Source organism: Somniosus microcephalus, unplaced genomic scaffold (assembly GCF_052327205.1).
Source record: "Somniosus microcephalus isolate GS21.2 unplaced genomic scaffold, FLI_Smic_1.0 scaffold457, whole genome shotgun sequence".
Taxonomy (NCBI): Eukaryota; Metazoa; Chordata; class Chondrichthyes; order Squaliformes; family Somniosidae; genus Somniosus; species Somniosus microcephalus.
Genome location: NW_028225644.1, coordinates 76,426 through 95,270, shown reverse-complemented (window position 1 = coordinate 95,270; position 18,845 = coordinate 76,426). Strand labels below are relative to the sequence as shown.

General features: G+C 54.4%; 1 protein-coding gene across 1 annotated transcript in view; it reads left to right on the top strand.

The window, feature by feature from the left end:
* The window catches only part of LOC147081744 (carbamoyl-phosphate synthase [ammonia], mitochondrial-like), a 191,891-nt gene that overhangs the window by 133,150 nt on the left and 39,896 nt on the right, over positions 1–18,845 (top strand). Inside the window, exon 28 of the mRNA XM_085980727.1 lies at positions 2,538–2,613. Coding sequence (XP_085836853.1) covers positions 2,538–2,613 — 76 coding nt within the window. The remainder of the gene's footprint in view (positions 1–2,537; positions 2,614–18,845) is intronic.

Genomic DNA, 18,845 nt, shown 5'->3' with positions numbered 1-18,845 from the left:
AATGAGTGGAGTTAAAGGAGAAGTTGTTCAATGTGAGAACAAGTTCAGCCAGGCGGAGGAGGGTAGTGGTGGATGGGGACTGGTCGGGCCTCTGTTCAAGGAAGAAGCGGAGCGCCCTCAGGCCATCCTGGTGGGGGATGGAGGTGTAGAGGGATTGTACGTCCATAGTGAAAAGGAAGCGGTTGGGGCCTGGAAACTGTTAAAGTGGCGGAGGGCAGCCGAAGAGTCGCGGATGTAGGTGGGAAGAGACTGGACAAGGGGAGAAAAGATAGAGTCGAGATAGGAAGAGATAAGTTCCGTGGGGCAAGAACAGGCTGAAACAATGGGTCTACCAGGGCAGTCCTGTTTGTGGATCTTGGGAAGGAGGTAGAAGCCGGCTGTGCAGGGTTGGGGAACTATGAGGTTGGTGGCCGCGAGGGGAAGATCTCCAGAGGAGATGAGGTCAGTGACAGTCTTGGAAACGGTGGTTTGATGTTCGGTAGTGGGGTCATGGTCCAGGTGGAGGTAGGAAGAGATGTTGGAGAGTTGGCGTTCAGATTCCGCTAGGTAGAGGTCAGTTCACCAAACAGCACCACCCTTGTCAGCAGGTTTAATGACAATGTCAGGGTTGGAGCTAAGAGAATGGAGTGCTGCAAGTTCAGAGGGAGGGAGGTAGGTTGGAGTGAGTGAGGGGAGCAGAGAAATGGAGACAGCCGATGTCACGGCGGCAGTTAGCGATGAAAAGATCTAGAGAGGGTAAGAGGCCAGGGGGAGGGGTCCAGGTAGAACGGGAATTCTGAAAGCGGGAGAAAGGGTCAGTCGTGCGGGGGGGAAGACTCCTGGCCAGAGAAGTGGGCACGGAGACGAAGGCGGCGGAAAAAGAGCTCAATATCGTGCCAAGCTCGAAATTCATTGAGGTGGGGGCATAAGGGGATGAAGCTCAGGCCTTTGCTGAGGACTGATCGTTCGGGGTCAGAGAGGGGAAGGTCAGAGGGGATAGTGAAAACGCGGCAGGGGGTGAGATTGGGAGAAGGGGGGTCAGAGGAAAGTGAAGGGGAAGAAGGTTCCGGAGGGGTGTTGGTGTCCAAGAGTTGATGAAGCATCCCCTCAACTGGATTACAAGAAGAACGACTTTGCATTTATTTTTTGTAGAAAAATGTCCCAAGGAGCCTCCGATGTGAAGGGGAAAGTGGTCAGGGGAGAGGGGTTTGAAGTGGTGGTTGGTCGTATCTTTTATTTTGAGGAGGTTATGACCTTGTTGGATTATGGAAGCTCCGTCGCCATTGTGTATCTAGATTTTCAGAAAGCCTGCCGTCGCGCAAGTCTGCATTTTGTGGGCAGGATTTAGGTTGGATAGTAAATGGGTTATATTGGCTTAGACAAAAGGCACTCATTAATGGAGGGATGGTCACTCATGGAGTCACGCAGAGATCCATGCTCTTTAATTACCGATCTGGAACGGACCAAAGGTTTGCTGTTGACACGCAGATTTAGGTGGATGTTAGGCTGTTGGATGAAAAATATAGACATGAATGGGTCTGACAGGTGGCTTTCAATGTAGACAAGTCCATGATGATGCCTTTGGGCTGAGCCAGCTGTGCGGGGGGGGCGGCACGGAGGGAAGGTGAGCCAGCTGTGTGTGGGGGGAGGGGAGGTGAGCCAGCTGTGTGTGGGGGGAGGGGGAGGTGAGCCAGCTGTGTGCGGGGGGAGGGGCTCTGGGCCTGCTGTGTGTGGGGGGAGAGGGGCTGGGCCTGCTGTGTGAGCAGGGGAGAGGGGCTGGGCCTGCTGTGTGGGGGGAGAGGGGCTGCGCCTGCTGTGTGAGCAGGGGAGGGGGGCTGGGCCTGCTGTGTGTGGGGGGAGGGGGGCTGGGCCTGCTGTGTGTGGGGGGAGGGGGGCTGGGCCTGCTGTGTGAGCAGGGGAGGGGGGCTGGGCCTGCTGTGTGAGCAGGGGAGGGGGGCTGGGCCTGCTGTGTGTGGGGGGAGAGGGGCTGGGCCTGCCGTGTGAGCAGGGGAGGGGGGCCGGGCCTGCTGTGTGTGGGGGGAGGGGGGCCGGGCCTGCTGTGTGAGCAGGGGAGAGGGGGGCTGGGCCTGCTGTGTGTGGGGGGAGGGGGGCTGGGCCTGCTGTGTGAGCAGGGAAGGGGGGCTGGGCCTGCTGTGTGAGCAGGGGAGGGGGGCTGGGCCTGCTGTGTGTGGGGGGAGGGGGGCTGGGCCTGCTGTGTGAGCAGGGAAGGGGGGCTGGGCCTGCTGTGTGAGCAGGGGAGGGGGGCTGGGCCTGCTGTGTGTGGGGGGAGAGGGGCCGGGCCTGCTGTGTGAGCAGGGGAGGGGGGCCGGGCCTGCTGTGTGTGTGGGGGGAGGGGGGCCGGGCCTGCTGTGTGAGCAGGGGAGAGGGGCTGGGCCTGCTGTGTGAGCAGGGGAGGGGGGCTGGGCCTGCTGTGTGAGCAGGGGAGGGGGGCTGGGCCTGCTGTGTGAGCAGGGGAGTGAAGTTTAGCAGCCAGTCACTCGATGAGCCGTGTCGATGTGTAAATGTTTGACGCCAGTGTTTCATTTTGTCTCTTCCAGTGGTTCAGCGATGAACGTGGCTCACGATGCGGTGGAGATGAAGAAATTCCTAGCGGAGGCGGCCCGTGTGTCTCAGGTACCTGCCCCCATCCACTGCTCCCCATCCCTCATCCCTCCTTATTGATTGCTCTCTGTTTCCTGATGTCTGACTGTGTTGGCTCTGCTGCCATCAGCAGCCTGGAGTTTACACTCTATGTGGATGTACTGTTGATGAGCATGAACAATTTGCAGCCTGGTTTGAAGTGCATTGGGAAGCACTTTTGAAATGCGGATTTATTTATGCACTTTAGTTGTTCAGGGAAAAAAAAATCTACTTTTACAATTATGTCATAGAATCATAGAAAGTTACAGCACAGAAGGAGGCCATTTCGGCCCATCGTGTCTGTGCCGGCTGAAAAAGAGCTATCCACCCTAATCCCACTTTCCAGCTCTTGGTCCGTAGCCCTGTAGGTTACGGCACTTCAAGTGCATATCCAAGTACTTTTTAAATGCGATGAGGGTTTCCGCCTCTACCACCCTTGCAGGCAGAGTGTTCCAGAACCCCACCACCCTCTGGGTGAAAATGTTTTTCCTCAAATCCCCTCTAATCCTTCTACCAAGTACTTTAAATCTATGCCCTCTGGTTATCGACCCCTCTGCTAAGGGAAACAGTTCCTTCCTATCCACTCTATCGAGGCCCGTCATAATTTTATACACCTCAATTAGGTCTCCCCTCAGCCTCTTCCGTTCCAAAGAAAACAACCGCAACCTATCCAATCTTTCCTCATAGCTAAAATTCCCCAGCCCAGGCAACATCCTTGTAAATCTCCTCTGCACCCTCTCTAGTGCAATCACTTCTTGTTCTGTTTTGTAAAATAAAGCTCTCCAGGTAGATTGCAATTGGCCAGGGTTGAAACAACCCGACCTTCCCTCTGAGCCTGTGGAGGCTCCAGATTCAAACTGGGTTTGGGGGGGAGGGTGCGCACGGGTGGGGGGGTGGGGGGGGGAAGGGGAGGAGGGTGCGCGGGGGGAAGGGGAGGAGGGTGCGCGGGGGGAAGGGGAGGAGGGTGCGCGGGGGGGAGGGGAGGAGGGTGCGCGAGGGGAGGAGGGTGCGCGGGGTGGGGGGAGGAGGGTGCGCGGGGTGGGGGGGAGGAGGGTGCGCGGGGTGGGGGGGAGGAGGGTGCGCGGGGTGGGGGGGAGGAGGGTGCGCGGGGTGGGGGGGAGGAGGGTGCGCGGGGTGGGGGGGAGGAGGGTGCGCGGGGTGGGGGGGAGGAGGGTGCGCGGGGTGGGGGGGAGGAGGGTGCGCGGGGTGGGGGGGAGGAGGGTGCGCGGGGTGGGGGGGGAAGGGGAGGAGGGTGCGCGGGGGGAGGGGAGGAGGGTGCGCGGGGTTGGGGGTGGGGGGGAAGGGGAGGAGGGTGCGCGGGGGAGGGGAGGAGGGTGCGCGGGGAGGGGGGGAAGGGGAGGAGGGTGCGCGGGGGAGGGGAGGAGGGTGCGCGGGGAGGGGGGGAAGGGGAGGAGGGTGCGCGGGGGGAGGGGAGGAGGGTGCGCAGGGGGAGGGGAGGAGGGTGCGCGGGGTGGGGGGAGGAGGGTGCGCGGGGAGGGGGGGAAGGGGAGGAGGGTGCGCGGGGGGAGGGGAGGAGGGTGCGGGGTGGGGGGAGGAGGGTGCGGGGTGGGGGGAGGAGGGTGCGCGGGGTGGGGGGAGGAGGGTGCGCGGGGTGGGGGGAGGAGGTGCGGGGGGGGCAGGGTGAGGGGGGATTATGTAATTAGAAAGGGTATTATGTAATGAGAAAGGATTAATTAGCAATCTTGTTGTGAGAGGCCCCTTGGGTCGGAGCGATCATAATAAGATAGAATTCTTCATTAAGATGGAGAATGAAGAAATTGACTCAGACTAGGGTCCTGAATTTAAATAAAGGAAACTACGATGGTTTGAGGCACGAGTTGGGTAGGATTGATTGGGGAATGTCACTCAAAGGGTTGACGGTGGATGAAGTACAGAATTTGTTCATCCCAGTTTGGCATAAAAATAAAACAAAAAAGGTGACTCAACTGTGGCTGACAAGGGAAATTAGGAATAGCATAAGATCCAAGGAGAGGACATATAAATTGGCCAGAAAAAGCAGTAAACCCGAGGATTGGGAGCAGTTTAGGATTCAGCAAAGTAGGACAAAGGGATTAATTAAGAGGGGGAAAATGGAGTATGAGAGTAAGCTTGCAGGGAACATAAAAACTGACTGTAAAAGCTTTTATAGATATGTGAAGAGAAAAAGATTGGTGAAGTCAAGCGTAGGTCCCTTGCAGACAGAATCAGGGGAATTTATAATGGGGAACAAAGAAATGGCAGACCAATTAACTACATACTTTAGTTCTGTCTTCACAAAGGAGGACACAAATAACCTCCCAGAGATGTCGGGGAACATAGGGTCTAATGAGGGAGGAACTGAAAGAAATCAGCATTTGTAAGGAAATGGTGTTGGGGAAATTGACGGGATTGAAGGCCGATAAATCCCCAGGGCCTGATAATCTACATCCTAGGTGATGCGCTATCAATTACTCATAAAAGACTGAGAGTTAAGAGAGTAACTAAAGGCTTTTATTAACAAAAGGATGAAGGTCTGCCTCGAGTGGTCGACCGGTCCAGAATACAAAGGGCTGGGGAGCAGTCACCTTTTATACTTGGACTTGTGGGAGGAGTCAGCCGAGGCATGTCCAGGCATGTGCACAGTGGAATACAAACAGTGGTTTACCACATTCACCCCTTGTTTAAAATTGAGTCCGGCGGGGTGAAGTGTATTAAAAGTTAGTGTATTGGAGTCTCTCCGGAGGTCTTGTCTGCCGCTGTGATCGGCGTGGCGACGGCAGGGGTAGTGGAGCTTCCGGCGTCGAGTCCTGCGTAGGCTGTGGCACAGGCGTGTCGTCCTCGTAGATGTCGAGCGGGGCCCAGGCCTGCCGTCTGCTGGGGCTGGATATCGGGTCGTGGGGGGGGGGCGGTGGTAGTGAGTAGTGGGTTACTGCGGCCCCCGAGGGTGCAAGGTCTCTTATGGAGACTGTGCCCTCCCGCCCGTCCAGGTATGCAATGTAAGCATACTGGGGGTTGGCGTGGAGGAGGTCGACCCTCTCGACCAGGGGGTCCGTTTTATGGGTCCTCACGTGTCTTCTCAGTAGGACCGGCCCTGGGGACGTCAGCCATGGCGGTAGCGATGTCCCCAATGTGGACTTCCTTGGGAAGACAAACATTTTCTCATGAGGGGTGGCGTTAGTGGCAGTGCAGAGCAGTGAGCGAATAGAGTGGAGCGCATCGGGGAGCACATCCTGCCAGCGGGAGGTCGGAAGGCCCCTAGACTTTAAGGCTAGCAGGGCGGCCTTCCAAACTGTCGCATTTTCTCTTTCCACCTGTCCGTTCCCCCGGGGGTTGTAACTGGTGGTCCTGCTTGTGGCAATACCCCTAGTTAGCAGGTACTGACGGAGTTCGTCGCTCATAAACGATGAGCCCCGGTCGCTATGGATATAGCTGGGGAAACCGAACAGGGTGAAGAGGTCGTTCAGACATTTAATGACCGTGGCACTGGTCATGTCCGGGCAAGGGATGGCGAACGGGAAACGGGAGTACTCATCAATAATATTGAGGAAGTACACATTGCGGTTGGAGGAGGGGAGAGGCCCTTCAAAATCAACGCTCAGGCGCTCGAAGGGGCGAGTGGCTTTTATCAGGTGGGCCCTGTCTGGTCTATAAAAGTGCGGTTTGCACTCAGCGCAGACTTGGCTGTTCCTGGTCATGGTCCTGACCTCCTCAGTAGAGTAAGGCAGGTTGCGGGCCTTGATGAAGTGGAAGAACCTGGTGACCCCCGGGTGGCAGAGGTCATTGTGGAGGGCCCGCAGTCTATCGATCTGCGTGCTGGCGCAGGTGCCATGCGATAGCGCATCCGGGGGTTCATTGAGCTTCCCGGGCCGGTACAAGATCTCGTAATTGTAGGTGGAAAGTTCGATTCTCCACCTCAAGATCTTGTCATTTTTGATTTTGCCCCTCTGCTTGTTGTTAAACATGAAAGCAACTGAACGCTGGTCAGTGAGCAGGGTAAATCGTTTTCCGGCCAGGTAGTGCCTCCAATGACGCACAGCCTCCACAATCGCCTGGGCCTCCTTCTCAACAGCGGAGTGTCTGGTCTCCAGGCCTTGGAGGGTTCGTGAAAAGAAGGCCACGGGTCTCCCCGCCTGATTGAGGGTAGCGGCCAGGGCAAAGTCGGACGCGTCGCTTTCCACCTGGAAGGGGATGGATTCGTCCACTGCGTGCATGGTGGCTTTGGCAATGTCCTCCTTGATACGGTGGAAGGCTAAGCGGGCCTCTGCCGTCAAGGGAAAAGAGGTGGACTTGATCAGCGGACGGGCCTTGTCCGCATAGTAGGGGACCCACTGGGCGTAATAGGAGAAAAACCCTAGGCACCTCTTCAGGGCCTTGAGGCAGTGGGAGTTCCATAAGGGGACGCATCCGGTCGGGGTCGGGGCCGATGACTCCGTGTTCCACAACACAGCCAAGGATGGCGAGGCGGTTTGTGCGGAATATGCACTTCTCCTTGTCATATGTCAGGTTCAGTAGTTGGGCGGTGCGGAGGAATTTTTCGAGGTTTGCGTCATGGTCCTGCAAGTCACGGCCGCAGATGGTCATATTGTCCAGATATGGGAAAGTGGCCTGCAACGCATTTTGATCTACCATCCGGTCCATCTCCCTTTGGAAGACGGAGACCCCGTTGGTGACGCCAAAGGGAACCCTAAGGAAGTGATAGAGGCGGCCGTTTGCCTCAAAGGCAGTATACTGGCGGTCCTCAGGGCGGATAGGGAGCTGGTGGTACGCTGATTTCAGGTCAATGGTCGAGAAGACGCGGTACTGCGCGATCTGGTTGACCATATCAGCTATGCGGGGGAGTGGGTGGGCGTCCAGCAGGGTGTAGCGATTTATTGTCTGGCTGTAGTCGATGACCAGGCGCTGCTTCTCGCCGGTCTTAACGACCACAACCTGGGCTCGCCAGGGGCTGGTGCTGCCCTCAATAATCCCTTCCTTCAGGAGCCGCTCCACTTCGGTTTTAATGAAAACCCTGTCCCCGGCACTGTACCGCCTGCTCTTTGTGGCGATGGGCTTACAGTCGGGGGTGAGGTTAGCAAACAGTGGTGGGGGGGTGACTCTGAGTGTGGAGAGGTTGCACCTGGTGCGCGGCGGGCAATTTGGAAGCTGCTGGCTGCGGACTGTGAGTGGGGGTAGGGGTCCACCGTACGCCATCGTAACACTTTTAAGGTGGCACTGAAAATCTAACCCCAGCAGGACGGCAGCGCAGAGGTCGGGCAGGACCAGAAGTTTAAAATGATCGTACACAGTCCCGTCTACTACGAGTGTCACCACGCAGTAGCCGCCGATGTCCGCCGACTGGGACTCGGAGGCCATAGAAATCCGCTGGTGCGCAGGCAGGACTGGGAGAGAGCAACGCCGCACCGTGTCGGGGTGGATGAAGCTCTCCGTGCTCCCAGAGTCAAAAAGGCAGATTGTATCGTGACCATTTACCTTAATGTCCATTGTGGAACTGGCCAGCTGGTGCGGTCTCGCTTGGTCCAGTGTAACGGATGCCAGCGTAGGGGTCGGTGTGTCGCTGCGGGTATCAGATGAGGCGGTGTTGGGGGCCTGCTGCGTTCCGGCTGTCGTCCAAGATGGCGGCGTCCATGATCCCCATGTGGCTGGAGGCGTCCAAAATGGCTGCTGTACCGGTGGTTCGCACATGGCCAGGGAGGCCCAAGATGGCGGCCCGCATGGCCCACACGCGGCGCTGCTGGGGTTCGGGGTGGCTTTGGCCCTGCAGACACTAGCGTAGTGTCCCTTCTTCCCGCAGCCCGAGCAGATCGCGTTTTTCGCCGGGCAGCGCGCTCTGGGGTGTTTTGCCTGGCCACAGAAGTAGCATTTCTGGCCTTGGGGCACTGCTGTCTGGCCTTGGGACACTGCTGCGGTAGTTGGGCCGTTGCTGGGGTGTGGCTGGGGTGGCACGGCGCTATGAGGCGGTCCTACCGTGTCCCAGGCTGTCATTCCCCGCGGCGTCCATGGTGCAGAGGAGTAGGCATCCATGCCCCGGTAGGCTGCATCCAATGATAGTGCGAGTTCAGAGGCCTTGTTGAGGTCGAGGTCACTCTGCTCCAACAGTCGCTGTCGGGTGTAATTGGATCTGTGGCCCGCTACAAAAGCGTCCCGGATAAGTTCCTCTGTGTACACGGCGGCCTTTACATCCTTACAACCACAGGCCCGGCCAAGCACAGACAGTGCCTGAAGGTATTCCACGGTCGATTCCCCAGGTTGTTGTTTACGACTCCCCAGAAGGTGCCTGGCGTACACTTCGTTCACTGGGCGCGTGTACTGGTCCTTGAGGAGCTTGATAGCGTCCGCGTACGAGGTCGCGTCTTGGATGACCGAGTACACTCTGTGGTTCACTTTGGAGGTCAGGACATCCAGTTTGTCCTCGTCCGATTTGATTGCTGCGGAGGCGGTCAGGAATTTTTCGAAACACTTAAGCCAGTGAGTAAACTTGGTGGATGAGTCCGCCTCCCGATGATCTAAGTCCAGGCATGCTGGTGTGAGGATCTTCTCCATTATAAAAATTTTGTTAATAAAATTGATGCGCTATCAATTACTCATAAAAGACTGAGAGTTAAGAGAGTAACTAAAGGCTTTTATTAACAAAAGAATGAAGGTCTGCCTCGAGTGGTCGACCGGTCCAGAATACAAAGGGCTGGGGAGCAGTTACCTTTATACTAGGACTTGTGGGAGGAGTCAGCCGAGGCATGTCCAGGCATGTACACAGTGGAATACAAACAGTGGTTTACCACACTCGGGCACTTAAGGAAGTGGCCCTAGAAATAGGAGATGCATTGCTGGTCATCTTCCAGAATTCGATAGACTCTGGAACAGTACCCATGGATTGGAGGGTAGCTAATGTTACCCCACTGTTCAAAAAAGGTGGTAGAGAGAAAACGGGGAATTATAGACCGGTAAGCCTGACATCGGTAGTGGGGAAAATGCACAAGTCCATTATAAAAGATGTAATAGCAGAGCACTTGGAAAACAGTGACAGGATCGGACAAAGTCAACATGGATTTACAAAAGGTAAATCGTGCTTGACCAATCTACTGGAATTTTTTGAGGATGTAACTGGTAAAATAGATAAGGGAGAACCAGTGGATGTGGTGTATTTGGATTTTCAGAAGGCTTTCGATAAGGTCCCGCATAAGAGATTAGCGTGTAAAGTTAAGGCACATGGGATTGAGGGCAAGGTATTAACTTGGATAGAGAACTGATTGGCAGACAGAAAGCAAAGAGTTGGAATAAACGGGTCTTTTTCCAAATGGCAGGCAGTGACTAGTGGGGTACCGCAGGGATCGGTGCTAGGACCCCAGCTATTCACAATATATATTAATGATCTAGACGAGGGAACTAGATGTAATATCTCCAAGTTTGCAGACAACACAAAGCTGGGTGGGCGTGTGTGCTGTGAGGAGGATGCTGAGAAACTCCAGTATGATTTGAACAGGTTGGGTGATTGGGCAGAAGCATGGCAGATGCAATATAACGTGGATAAATGCGAGGTTATCCACTTTGGTGTCAAAAACAGGAAAGCAGATTATTATCTGAATGGCAATAGTTTGGGAGAAGGGGAAGTGCAACGAGACCTGGGTGTCCTTGTGCACCAGTCGCTGAAGGTAAGCATGCAAGTGCAGCAGGCGGTTAAGAAGGCAAATGGCATGTTGGCCTTCGTAGCAAGAAGGTTCGAGTACAGGAACAACGATGTTTTGCTGCTGTTGTACAGGGCCTTGGTGAGACCACATCTTGAGTATTGTGTGCAGTCCTGGTTGCCTTATCGAAGGAAGGACGTTCTTGCCATGGAGGGAGTGCAGCGAAGATTCACCAGGCTGATACCTGGGATGGCAGGAATGACTTATGAGGAGTGATTGGGTCGATTGGGCTTATCCTCACTGGAGTTTAGAAGAATGAGAGGGGATCTCATTGAAACTTATAAAATTCTAACAGGACTAGACAGACTAGATGCAGGAAGGATGTTCCCGATGGCCGGGGAGTCCAGAACCAGGGGTCACAGTCTAAGGATAAGGGGTAAACCATTTAGGACAGAGATAAGGAGGAATTTCTTCACCCAGAGAGTGGTGAACCTGGAATTCTCTACCACAGAAGGCAGTAGAGGCCAATTCATTAAATATATCCAAGAAGGAGTTAGATATATTTCTTAAGGCTAAAGGGATCAAGGGAAATGGAGAGAAGGCAGGGACAGGGTACTGAATTTGGATTAACAACAGAAAATGCTGGAAAATGCAGCAGGCCAGGCAACATCGGTGGAGAGAAATTAGAGTGACGTTTCGGGTCGAACCCTTTTTCAAATTGGAAAGGAAATAAAATAGATCGAAGGCAAGGCTGCGATAGAACAAAAGAGACATTAAGAGGTATTAAAAACCAGACGAGATGGTAATAGGACAAATGGAGACAAAAGACGGCAAGATTAGGTGTGAAGTGTCCTAGCAGAAAGAGAGACACTGCCCTGTGGGAGAGAGGAAAAAAAGGAAAGGGGGGGAAGGGAAGATCCAAAACAAAGGGGTGGAAAAAAATATAAGTAAAAATGTAATGGGGCCGAGGTTATGATCTGAAATTGTTGAACTCAATATTGAGTCCGGAAGGCTGCAAAGTGACTAATCGGAAGATGAGGTGCTGTTCCTCGAGTTTACGTTGAGCTTCCGTGGAACAATGCAAGAGCCCGAGTACAGTGAGGTCCGAGTGGGAATGGAGCGGTGAATTAAAATGACAGGCGACCGGAAGCTCGGGGTCACCCTTACGGACTGAACGGAGGTGTTCCGCAAAGCGGTCACCCAATGGCGGAGCAGGCTTGAGGGGCCGAATGGCCTACTCCTGCTCCTATCTTCTATGTTTCTATGCACGGGAAGGCGCCAGGTGAAGGAGAAGGGCTGTTAGGGGTGATTGAGGAGTGGACCAGGGTGTCGAGGAGGGAGTGGTCCTTTCGGAATGCTGCGAGGGGAGGTGAGGGGAAGATGTGTTTGGTGGTGGGATCACGTTGGAGGTGGCAGAAATGGCGGAGGATGATCTTTTGAATGTGGAGGCTGGTGGAGTAAAAGGTGAGGACAAGGGGAACCCTATTGTGGTTCTGGGAGGGAGGGGAAGGGGTGAGAGCAGAAGTGCGGGAAATGGAACGGACATGGTCAAGGGCCGTGTCAACCACAGTAGAGGGGAATCCTCGTTTGAGAAAAAAGGAAGACATGTCGGAAGCACTGGTATGGAAGGTGGCATCTGATGTGCCTCAATAATTCCGAGACTCGAAGTTAGCAGAACAAAACAAGGCTTTTATTAACTTAGAACGAAACACGTAAGCGAGAGAGATGTCGTCCTTCTGGAGATTGGGGCGAGACTGAAGCTAGCTTACAAACGGGGCCAGGTATGGGCGGAGCCCTACACACAGCACATTCCAGTAAACAATACAGCACATTCCAGTACACAATACAATGAGGTCTGGGGGAAGGGAAATGACACTGAAACCGATCTCAGTCACAGGCAGTGATGAATGGAAATATTTCATCACATTCACCCCTTCTATAGATTTAGTCTGTTCGGGGGTTTGATAGTCCTCTGCGACCGACGTGGCTGTTGCGGTGCCGCGGGTGTCGGCTGGGTGTCCCCGGTAGCCTCCTGGGTCTCTGCCGGGGGTGCCGCCAGGGTTGTTGAAGGGGTAGTTGGTGGGGGTGCCGTTGGTCGGTGTTCTTCCGGGGGTGATGAAAGAGTAGTGGGTGGGTAAGAGTTGCTGTGATCGTCGTTGCCGCTATTGCCGTGGTTGTTGTCGATGCCGGCTGGGGCGACGTCTTTTATGGACACGGTGTCCTCCCTTCCGTCGGCGTGCCGGACATATGCGTATTGGGGGTTGGCGTGGAGTAGGTGTACTGGCTCCACGAGAGGGTCCGTCTTGTGGCCCCTCACATGCCTTCGCACGAGTACCGGACCTGGGGTGGAGAGCCATGACGGCATGGATACGCCTGAGGTGGATTTCCGGGGAAAGACAAACATTCGTTCATGAGGCGTGGTATTAGTGGCCGTACACAATAGCGACCGTATCGAATGGAGCACATCCGAGAGGACTTCCTGCCAGCGGGAGATAGGGAGGCCCTTGGTCCTTAGAGCTAGAGTGACTGCTTTCCATACTGTCCCGTTCTCTCGCTCCACTTGGCCGTTACCCCGGGGGTTGTAGCTGGTGGTACGGCTCGTGGCGATCCCCCTGGACAGCATGTACTGGCGTAGCTCTTCACTCATGAAGGACGCCCCCCTATCCGTATGGATGTAGCTCGGCATACCGAACAGGCAGAACAGGCTGTTGAGGCATTTAATGACCGTGGCGCTGGTCATGTCTGGGCAGGGGAAGGCGAATGGGAACCGGGAGTATTCGTCCACAATGTTCAGGAAGTAAACATTGCGGTCGACGGACGGGAGGGGGCCCTTGAAATCTAAGGGCCGTGCAGCTTTGATTAAGTGGGCTCTATCTGGGCGGTAGAACCGAGGCTTGCACTCAGCGCAAGTGCGGCAGTTCCTGGTCAGGGACCGAACTTCCTCAATCGAGTAGGGTAAGTTACGGGACTTTATGAAGTGGAACAGCCGCGTGACCCCTGGGTGGCAGAGGTCGTTGTGGAGGGTCTGTAGCCGATCCCCGGTGGCGCTGGCACACATCCCTCGTGAGAGGGCGTCAGGGGATTCGTTAAGGGCCCCTGGCCGGTAAATGATGTCGTACTCGAAGGTGGAGAGCTCGATCCGCCACCTAAGAATCTTATCATTTTTAATCTTCCCCCTCTGTTTATTATTGAACATAAACGCTACCGACCGCTGGTCGGTAAGTAGGGTGAAGCGTTTGCCGGCTAGGTAGTGGCGCCAGTGGCGCACTGCCTCCACGATGGCTTGGGCCTCCTTTTCCACGGAGGAGTGTCTGATCTCGGGCCCTTGGAGGGTCCTCGAGAAGAAAGCTACGGGCCGCCCCGCCTGGTTGAGGGTGGCCGCCAAGGCGAAGTCAGACGCATCACTTTCCACTTGAAATGGAGTGTTCTCGTCCACTGCCTGTAGCGTGGCCCGCTCAATATCCTGCTTAATGCTTTTGAAGGCGGCGTGGGCCTCAGCAGAGAGCGGGAAAGAGGATGCTTTCAAGAGGGGGCGGGCTTTGTCGGAGTAGTTGGGGACCCATTGGGAATAATAAGAAAATAACCCCAGGCACCTTTTCAGGGCTTTGGGAGTGTTGGGCAGGGGCAGCTCCCGTAGGGGGCGCAATCGGTCGGGGTCTGGTCCGATTCCCCCATTCTCCACCACGCTGCCTTGTATGCAGAGGCGCGTGGTGTTGTAAACGCACTTGTCCTCGTTGTAGGTGAGGTTGAGTTTTTGTGCGGTTTTCAGGAACCTCTCGAGGTTCGAGTCGTGATCCTGCTGGTTGTGACCGCAGATGGTGACGTTGTCGAGGTAGGGGAAGGTTGCCTGCAAGTGGTGGTCATCGACCATGCGGTCCATCTCCCTCTGGAAGACCGAGACCCCATTCGTCACCCCAAAGGGGACTCTGAGGAATTGGTAGAGGCGTCCGTTCGCTTCGAAGGCGGTGTACGGGCGGTCCTCTGGTCTGATAGGGAGCTGGTGGTACGCTGACTTGAGGTCGATGGTGGAGAACACCCGGTATTGGGCAATTTGGTTCACCATTTCTGATATGCGGGGTAGCGGGTAGGCGTCTAGTAGGGTGTACATGTTGATCGTTTGACTATAGTCGATCACCATCCGTTTCTTCTCGCTACCCCTTACCACTACCACTTGGGTGCGCCACGGGCTGTTGCTGCGTTCAATAATGCGCTCTTTCAGGAGCCTGTCTACCTCGGTCGCGATAAACCGCCTGTCCTCCCAGCTGTACCTCCTGCTTTTGGTCGCTATTGGCCGGCAGTTAGGGGTAAGGTTCGCGAATAGCGAAGGCGGCTTTACCTTCAGGGTAGCCAGACCGCACACTGTGAGGGGCGGCTGGGACCCACCGTACTTGAGCGTGATGCTTTGGTGGTTGCACTGGAAATCCAGGCCCAAGATCACGCTCGCACATAGGTTCTTCATGATTAATACTTTAAAATTATCATATACAGTTCCGTTAACGCACAATTGTACCGTGCAGTAACCCAGAATGGTCGATGTCTGGGTTTTGTCAGCCATAGAGATGGTACCCTGAGTAGGGACCACCTTTAGGGAGAGTTGTTGTGCCAGTTCTGGGTGGATAAAGCTCTCCGTGCTTCCACTGTCAATTAAGCATTTAACCCGGCACCCATTTACCTCGATGTCCACCATTGATCTGGATAGCGGGTGCGGCCTGGTCTGGTCCACTGTGACCGATGCCACTGTAGGGCCCTGATCGATACAAGATGGCGTCCACGCTGTCTGCTCACAAGATGGCGGACCCCACGATGTCGGGCAAGATGGCGTCCAAGATGGCCGCTCCCACGGCGCACACGCGGCGGTGGCGGGTTTTCCGGCGGGGTTCCCTCTGCACACCTTCCCGAAGTGCCCCTTCTTACCGCACTTAAAGCAGGTGGTGCCTTTCGCCGGGCACAGGTTTCTGGTGTGCTTTGGCTGCCCGCAGAAGTAGCAGTTGGGTCCCTGACGCGTCGCGGCTGTCGTAGGGCTTCTGGGGGGAGAGCGGGGCCCAGCCGGTGTCGGGCTGTCGGGCGGGGAAGATGCCTTCCAAGATGGCGGCGCCCTCGGTGCACACGTGGCGGCGTGGACGGCGCGGGCTGAAGAGTAGGCGTCCGAGTTTCTCTGGGCCACATCCAGGGATCGCGCGGTGTCCGCAGCCTGTTTCAGGTCCAACCCCGTTTTTTCCAGCAGTCTTTGCCGGATGTAAGTGGAGCTGAGGCCTGTGATGAAGGCATCGCGAACAAGCTCGTCAGTGTACACCGCGGCTTTTACATCTCGGCACTTGCAGTCTTTGCCAAGCATTTTCAGGGTGCTTAGGAACTCCTCCACCGATTCCCCAGGTCGCTGTGCGCGGGTGGCGAGCAGGTGCCTAGCATACACCTCCTTCGTAGGCTGCTGGTAATGCGCCTTTAAGATGTCGCAGGCGGCCAGGTACGTCTCGGCGTCTTGGATGAGGGGGTAAACCCGGTGGCTTACCCAATTCCGCAGAATTCCGAGTCTCACCCTTGCAGCGTCCGTAGCGTCTTTGACGGCTGCGGAATTGTCCAGGAAGAATTCCATACACTCAAACCAGTGTCCGAAGCGTGCTGATGCGTCCGGAGCATGTTGATCCAAATCCAAACGTTCGGGTTTCAGGAGTTGAGCCATAGTGTTGAAAAAATAAGTTAATAAAATTGATGTGCCTCAATAATTCCGAGACTCGAAGGTAGCAGAACAAAACAAGGCTTTTATTAACTTAGAACGAAACACGTAAGCGAGAGAGATGTCGTCCTTCTGGAGATTGGGGCTAGACTGAAGCTAGCTTACAAACGGGGCCAGGTATGGGCGGAGCCCTACACACAGCACATTCCAGCACATTCCAGTATACAATACAGCACATTCCAGTACACAATACAATGAGGTCTGGGGGAAGGGAAATGACACTGAAACCGATCTCAGTCACAGGCAGTGATGAATGGAAATATTTCATCACAGCATCGTCAGAACAGACGCGGCAGAGACAGAGAAACTGGGAGAATGGAATAGAGTCCTTACAGGAAGCGGGGTGGGAGGAAGTGTAGTCCAGGTAGCTGTGAGAGTCGGTGGGCTTTTAGTAGATGTTTGTCGAAAGCCGATTGCCAGAAATGGAGACAGAGAAGCCAAGGAAGGGAAGGGACGAGTCGGAGATAGGCCATGTGAAGGTGAAGGAAGGGTGGAAATTGGAAGTAAAGTTAATGAACTTACCTAGTTCAGGGTGAGAGCAGGAAACTGCACCGATACAGTCATCGATGTACCGGGAAAAGAGGTGAGGGAGGGGACCTGAGTAGGACTGGAACAAAGAGTGTTCCACATATCCCATGAACAGGCAGGCATAGCTAGGGTCCATGCGGGTTCCCATAGCGACACCTTTAATTTGGAGGAAGTGAGTGGAGTCAGAGGAGAAGTTGTTCAATGGGAGAACAAGTTCAGCTAGGCGGAGGAGGGTGGTGGTGGATGGGGACTGGTTGGGCCTCTGTTCAAGGAAGAAACGGAGCGCCCTAAGGCCATCCTGGTGGGGGATGGAGGTGTAGAGGGATTGTACATCCATAGTGAAAAGGAGGCGGTTGGGGCCAGGAACTGGAAACTGTTAAAGTGGCGGAGGGTGTCGGAAGAGTCGCGGATGTAGGTGGGAAGAGACTGGACAAGGGGAGAAAAAATAGAGTCGAGATAGGAAGAGAATAAGTTCCATGGGGCAAGAACAGGCTTCTTAATAATCCCTGCCCCCATTTTTCATGCTGTATGATTTTGCCATTCCTATTTGCAACATTTTCACAGTATGTTCTTTCAATTCCTTCCTCCCCTCCTAAACACCACCCCCCCCCCCCCCCCCCGTCTCTGCACCTGCTTAATATCTGTTACATCTCCAGCTTTTTCCAGTTCTGATTAAGGGTCCCAGACCTGAAACGTTAACTCTGTTTCGCTCTCCACGGATGCTGCCTGCCCTGCTGAGTATTTCCAGCATTTTCTGTTGTTATTTCAGATTTCCAGCATCCGCAGTATTTTGCTATTGTGTTAGAGTTGATCCAAAAGCATTTGAGCCACAAAGAAAGGGTAGCAGTTATATTTGGGGTAAGCACTGCAGAATTATTGACCTCACTGGCACAACAACTTTTTTTACAGGGCCAATCGGGTCCCTTGTAAAGAGGGGCTGATTTTCTGGTAATGCTTGCATTTTTGGCTGACACCCATGCCTGGACCTTCTGGCTAATGGCTTGTTTGGCTGGTTAATGCAGGCATACTGGCTGCTTTGCATAAACCAGGCTAAGAATGAGAAAATTCCTGACATCGGGGCTATTTTTGGGGCAGATGGAAGTTCTGTCTCAAACAAGTCCCCACAGAAACTACCAACAAACGCCGAGACCGGTTGGATCCACGGCCTGATACAATTTCTGGCCTCTCCAAAGGACTTCCAGAGGACTGACCAGTGTGGCCAATAACCCTGCAGATTAGTAAAATAATGTTTCTGTAACTTAACACTGGACTTGTTCCTGGCCAGGATTGCGTGCTGACAACACTCTGATTGCTCAGGTACTGATTGATCTACTTTTCTTTGTCGAATCGCCCCCTCGCGCTCCCACGGCAAACTGAAGCTTCACGCCGGCAACGCTGATTGGAGGCGGCAGCTGGGCGGTAACCGCCCCGCACTGGCAGCTGTTTGATTGGCAGACAGGTGTGATTGGCAGGCCAGTCCAGTCACTGACGTGCGTCGGGAGGATCCCACATTCTCTCTGCACTGATTGGCCGGGTAACCCTGGTTGAGAGAGCATGCAAACGCACGTCAGTGGCTGGCAGGCCTGCCAATCACACCTGTTTTGATTGAAAAGCTCCTTTTAAATATAATGGCCCAGGTTTGGCTGGAGCAGACCATCGTCAGTTAGACCTGTTCGTGCGCATTTCATTAAAAAAATGTTTTGCCCTGTGAGTTGCTGGAAGTGCAAGCTGATAACAGCGCGACGAGGGCAACAGGACATCTGGGACCTTAGTGAATAACGGGATAAACTGTGTATCTCCATAACCAATGAGATTAAAGGATTGAGAAATAAAGAGAGGAAGGACTGAGAAGGAGGGTGAATTAGAGTCAAATCAGCAACAGAAAGAAATAGAGAGAGGGAAAGAAAGATTGGATTAAGAGAGAGGGAAAAAAGACGTTAAAAGGGTACTTACGCTGATAATTACGAGACTTGACTTGTTTTAGCGAGTTTAATAGGCAATTAATGTGTAAATGCAGCAACTTCACGAAACTCACGGGGCAGTTAAGGGCGAGATGCCATTTTCGCAAGGCTAACGGCGAAGTGGTGCAAATCGACCAGCAGCTTGTGGCGATTCGCAATTCCCGGCGTATCTCTTCCTCACCACAAGTTGCTGGGTTGTTTACACACTAATAAGGGCGAGCGTCCTTCACACACGGTTACTTTTTCAGCAAATTCTAGCCCAATAAGCTCTGAACAGCCCCAGACAGTTTGCAGATATATGAGTTTATCATAATGGACCTCGGTGTTGTTTCTTTGCAAAGCAGACTGTTCAGGTTAGTTGTTGGCGTGCTGACGCTTGGTTTGCTTGTGAGCTGTGAAGACAAG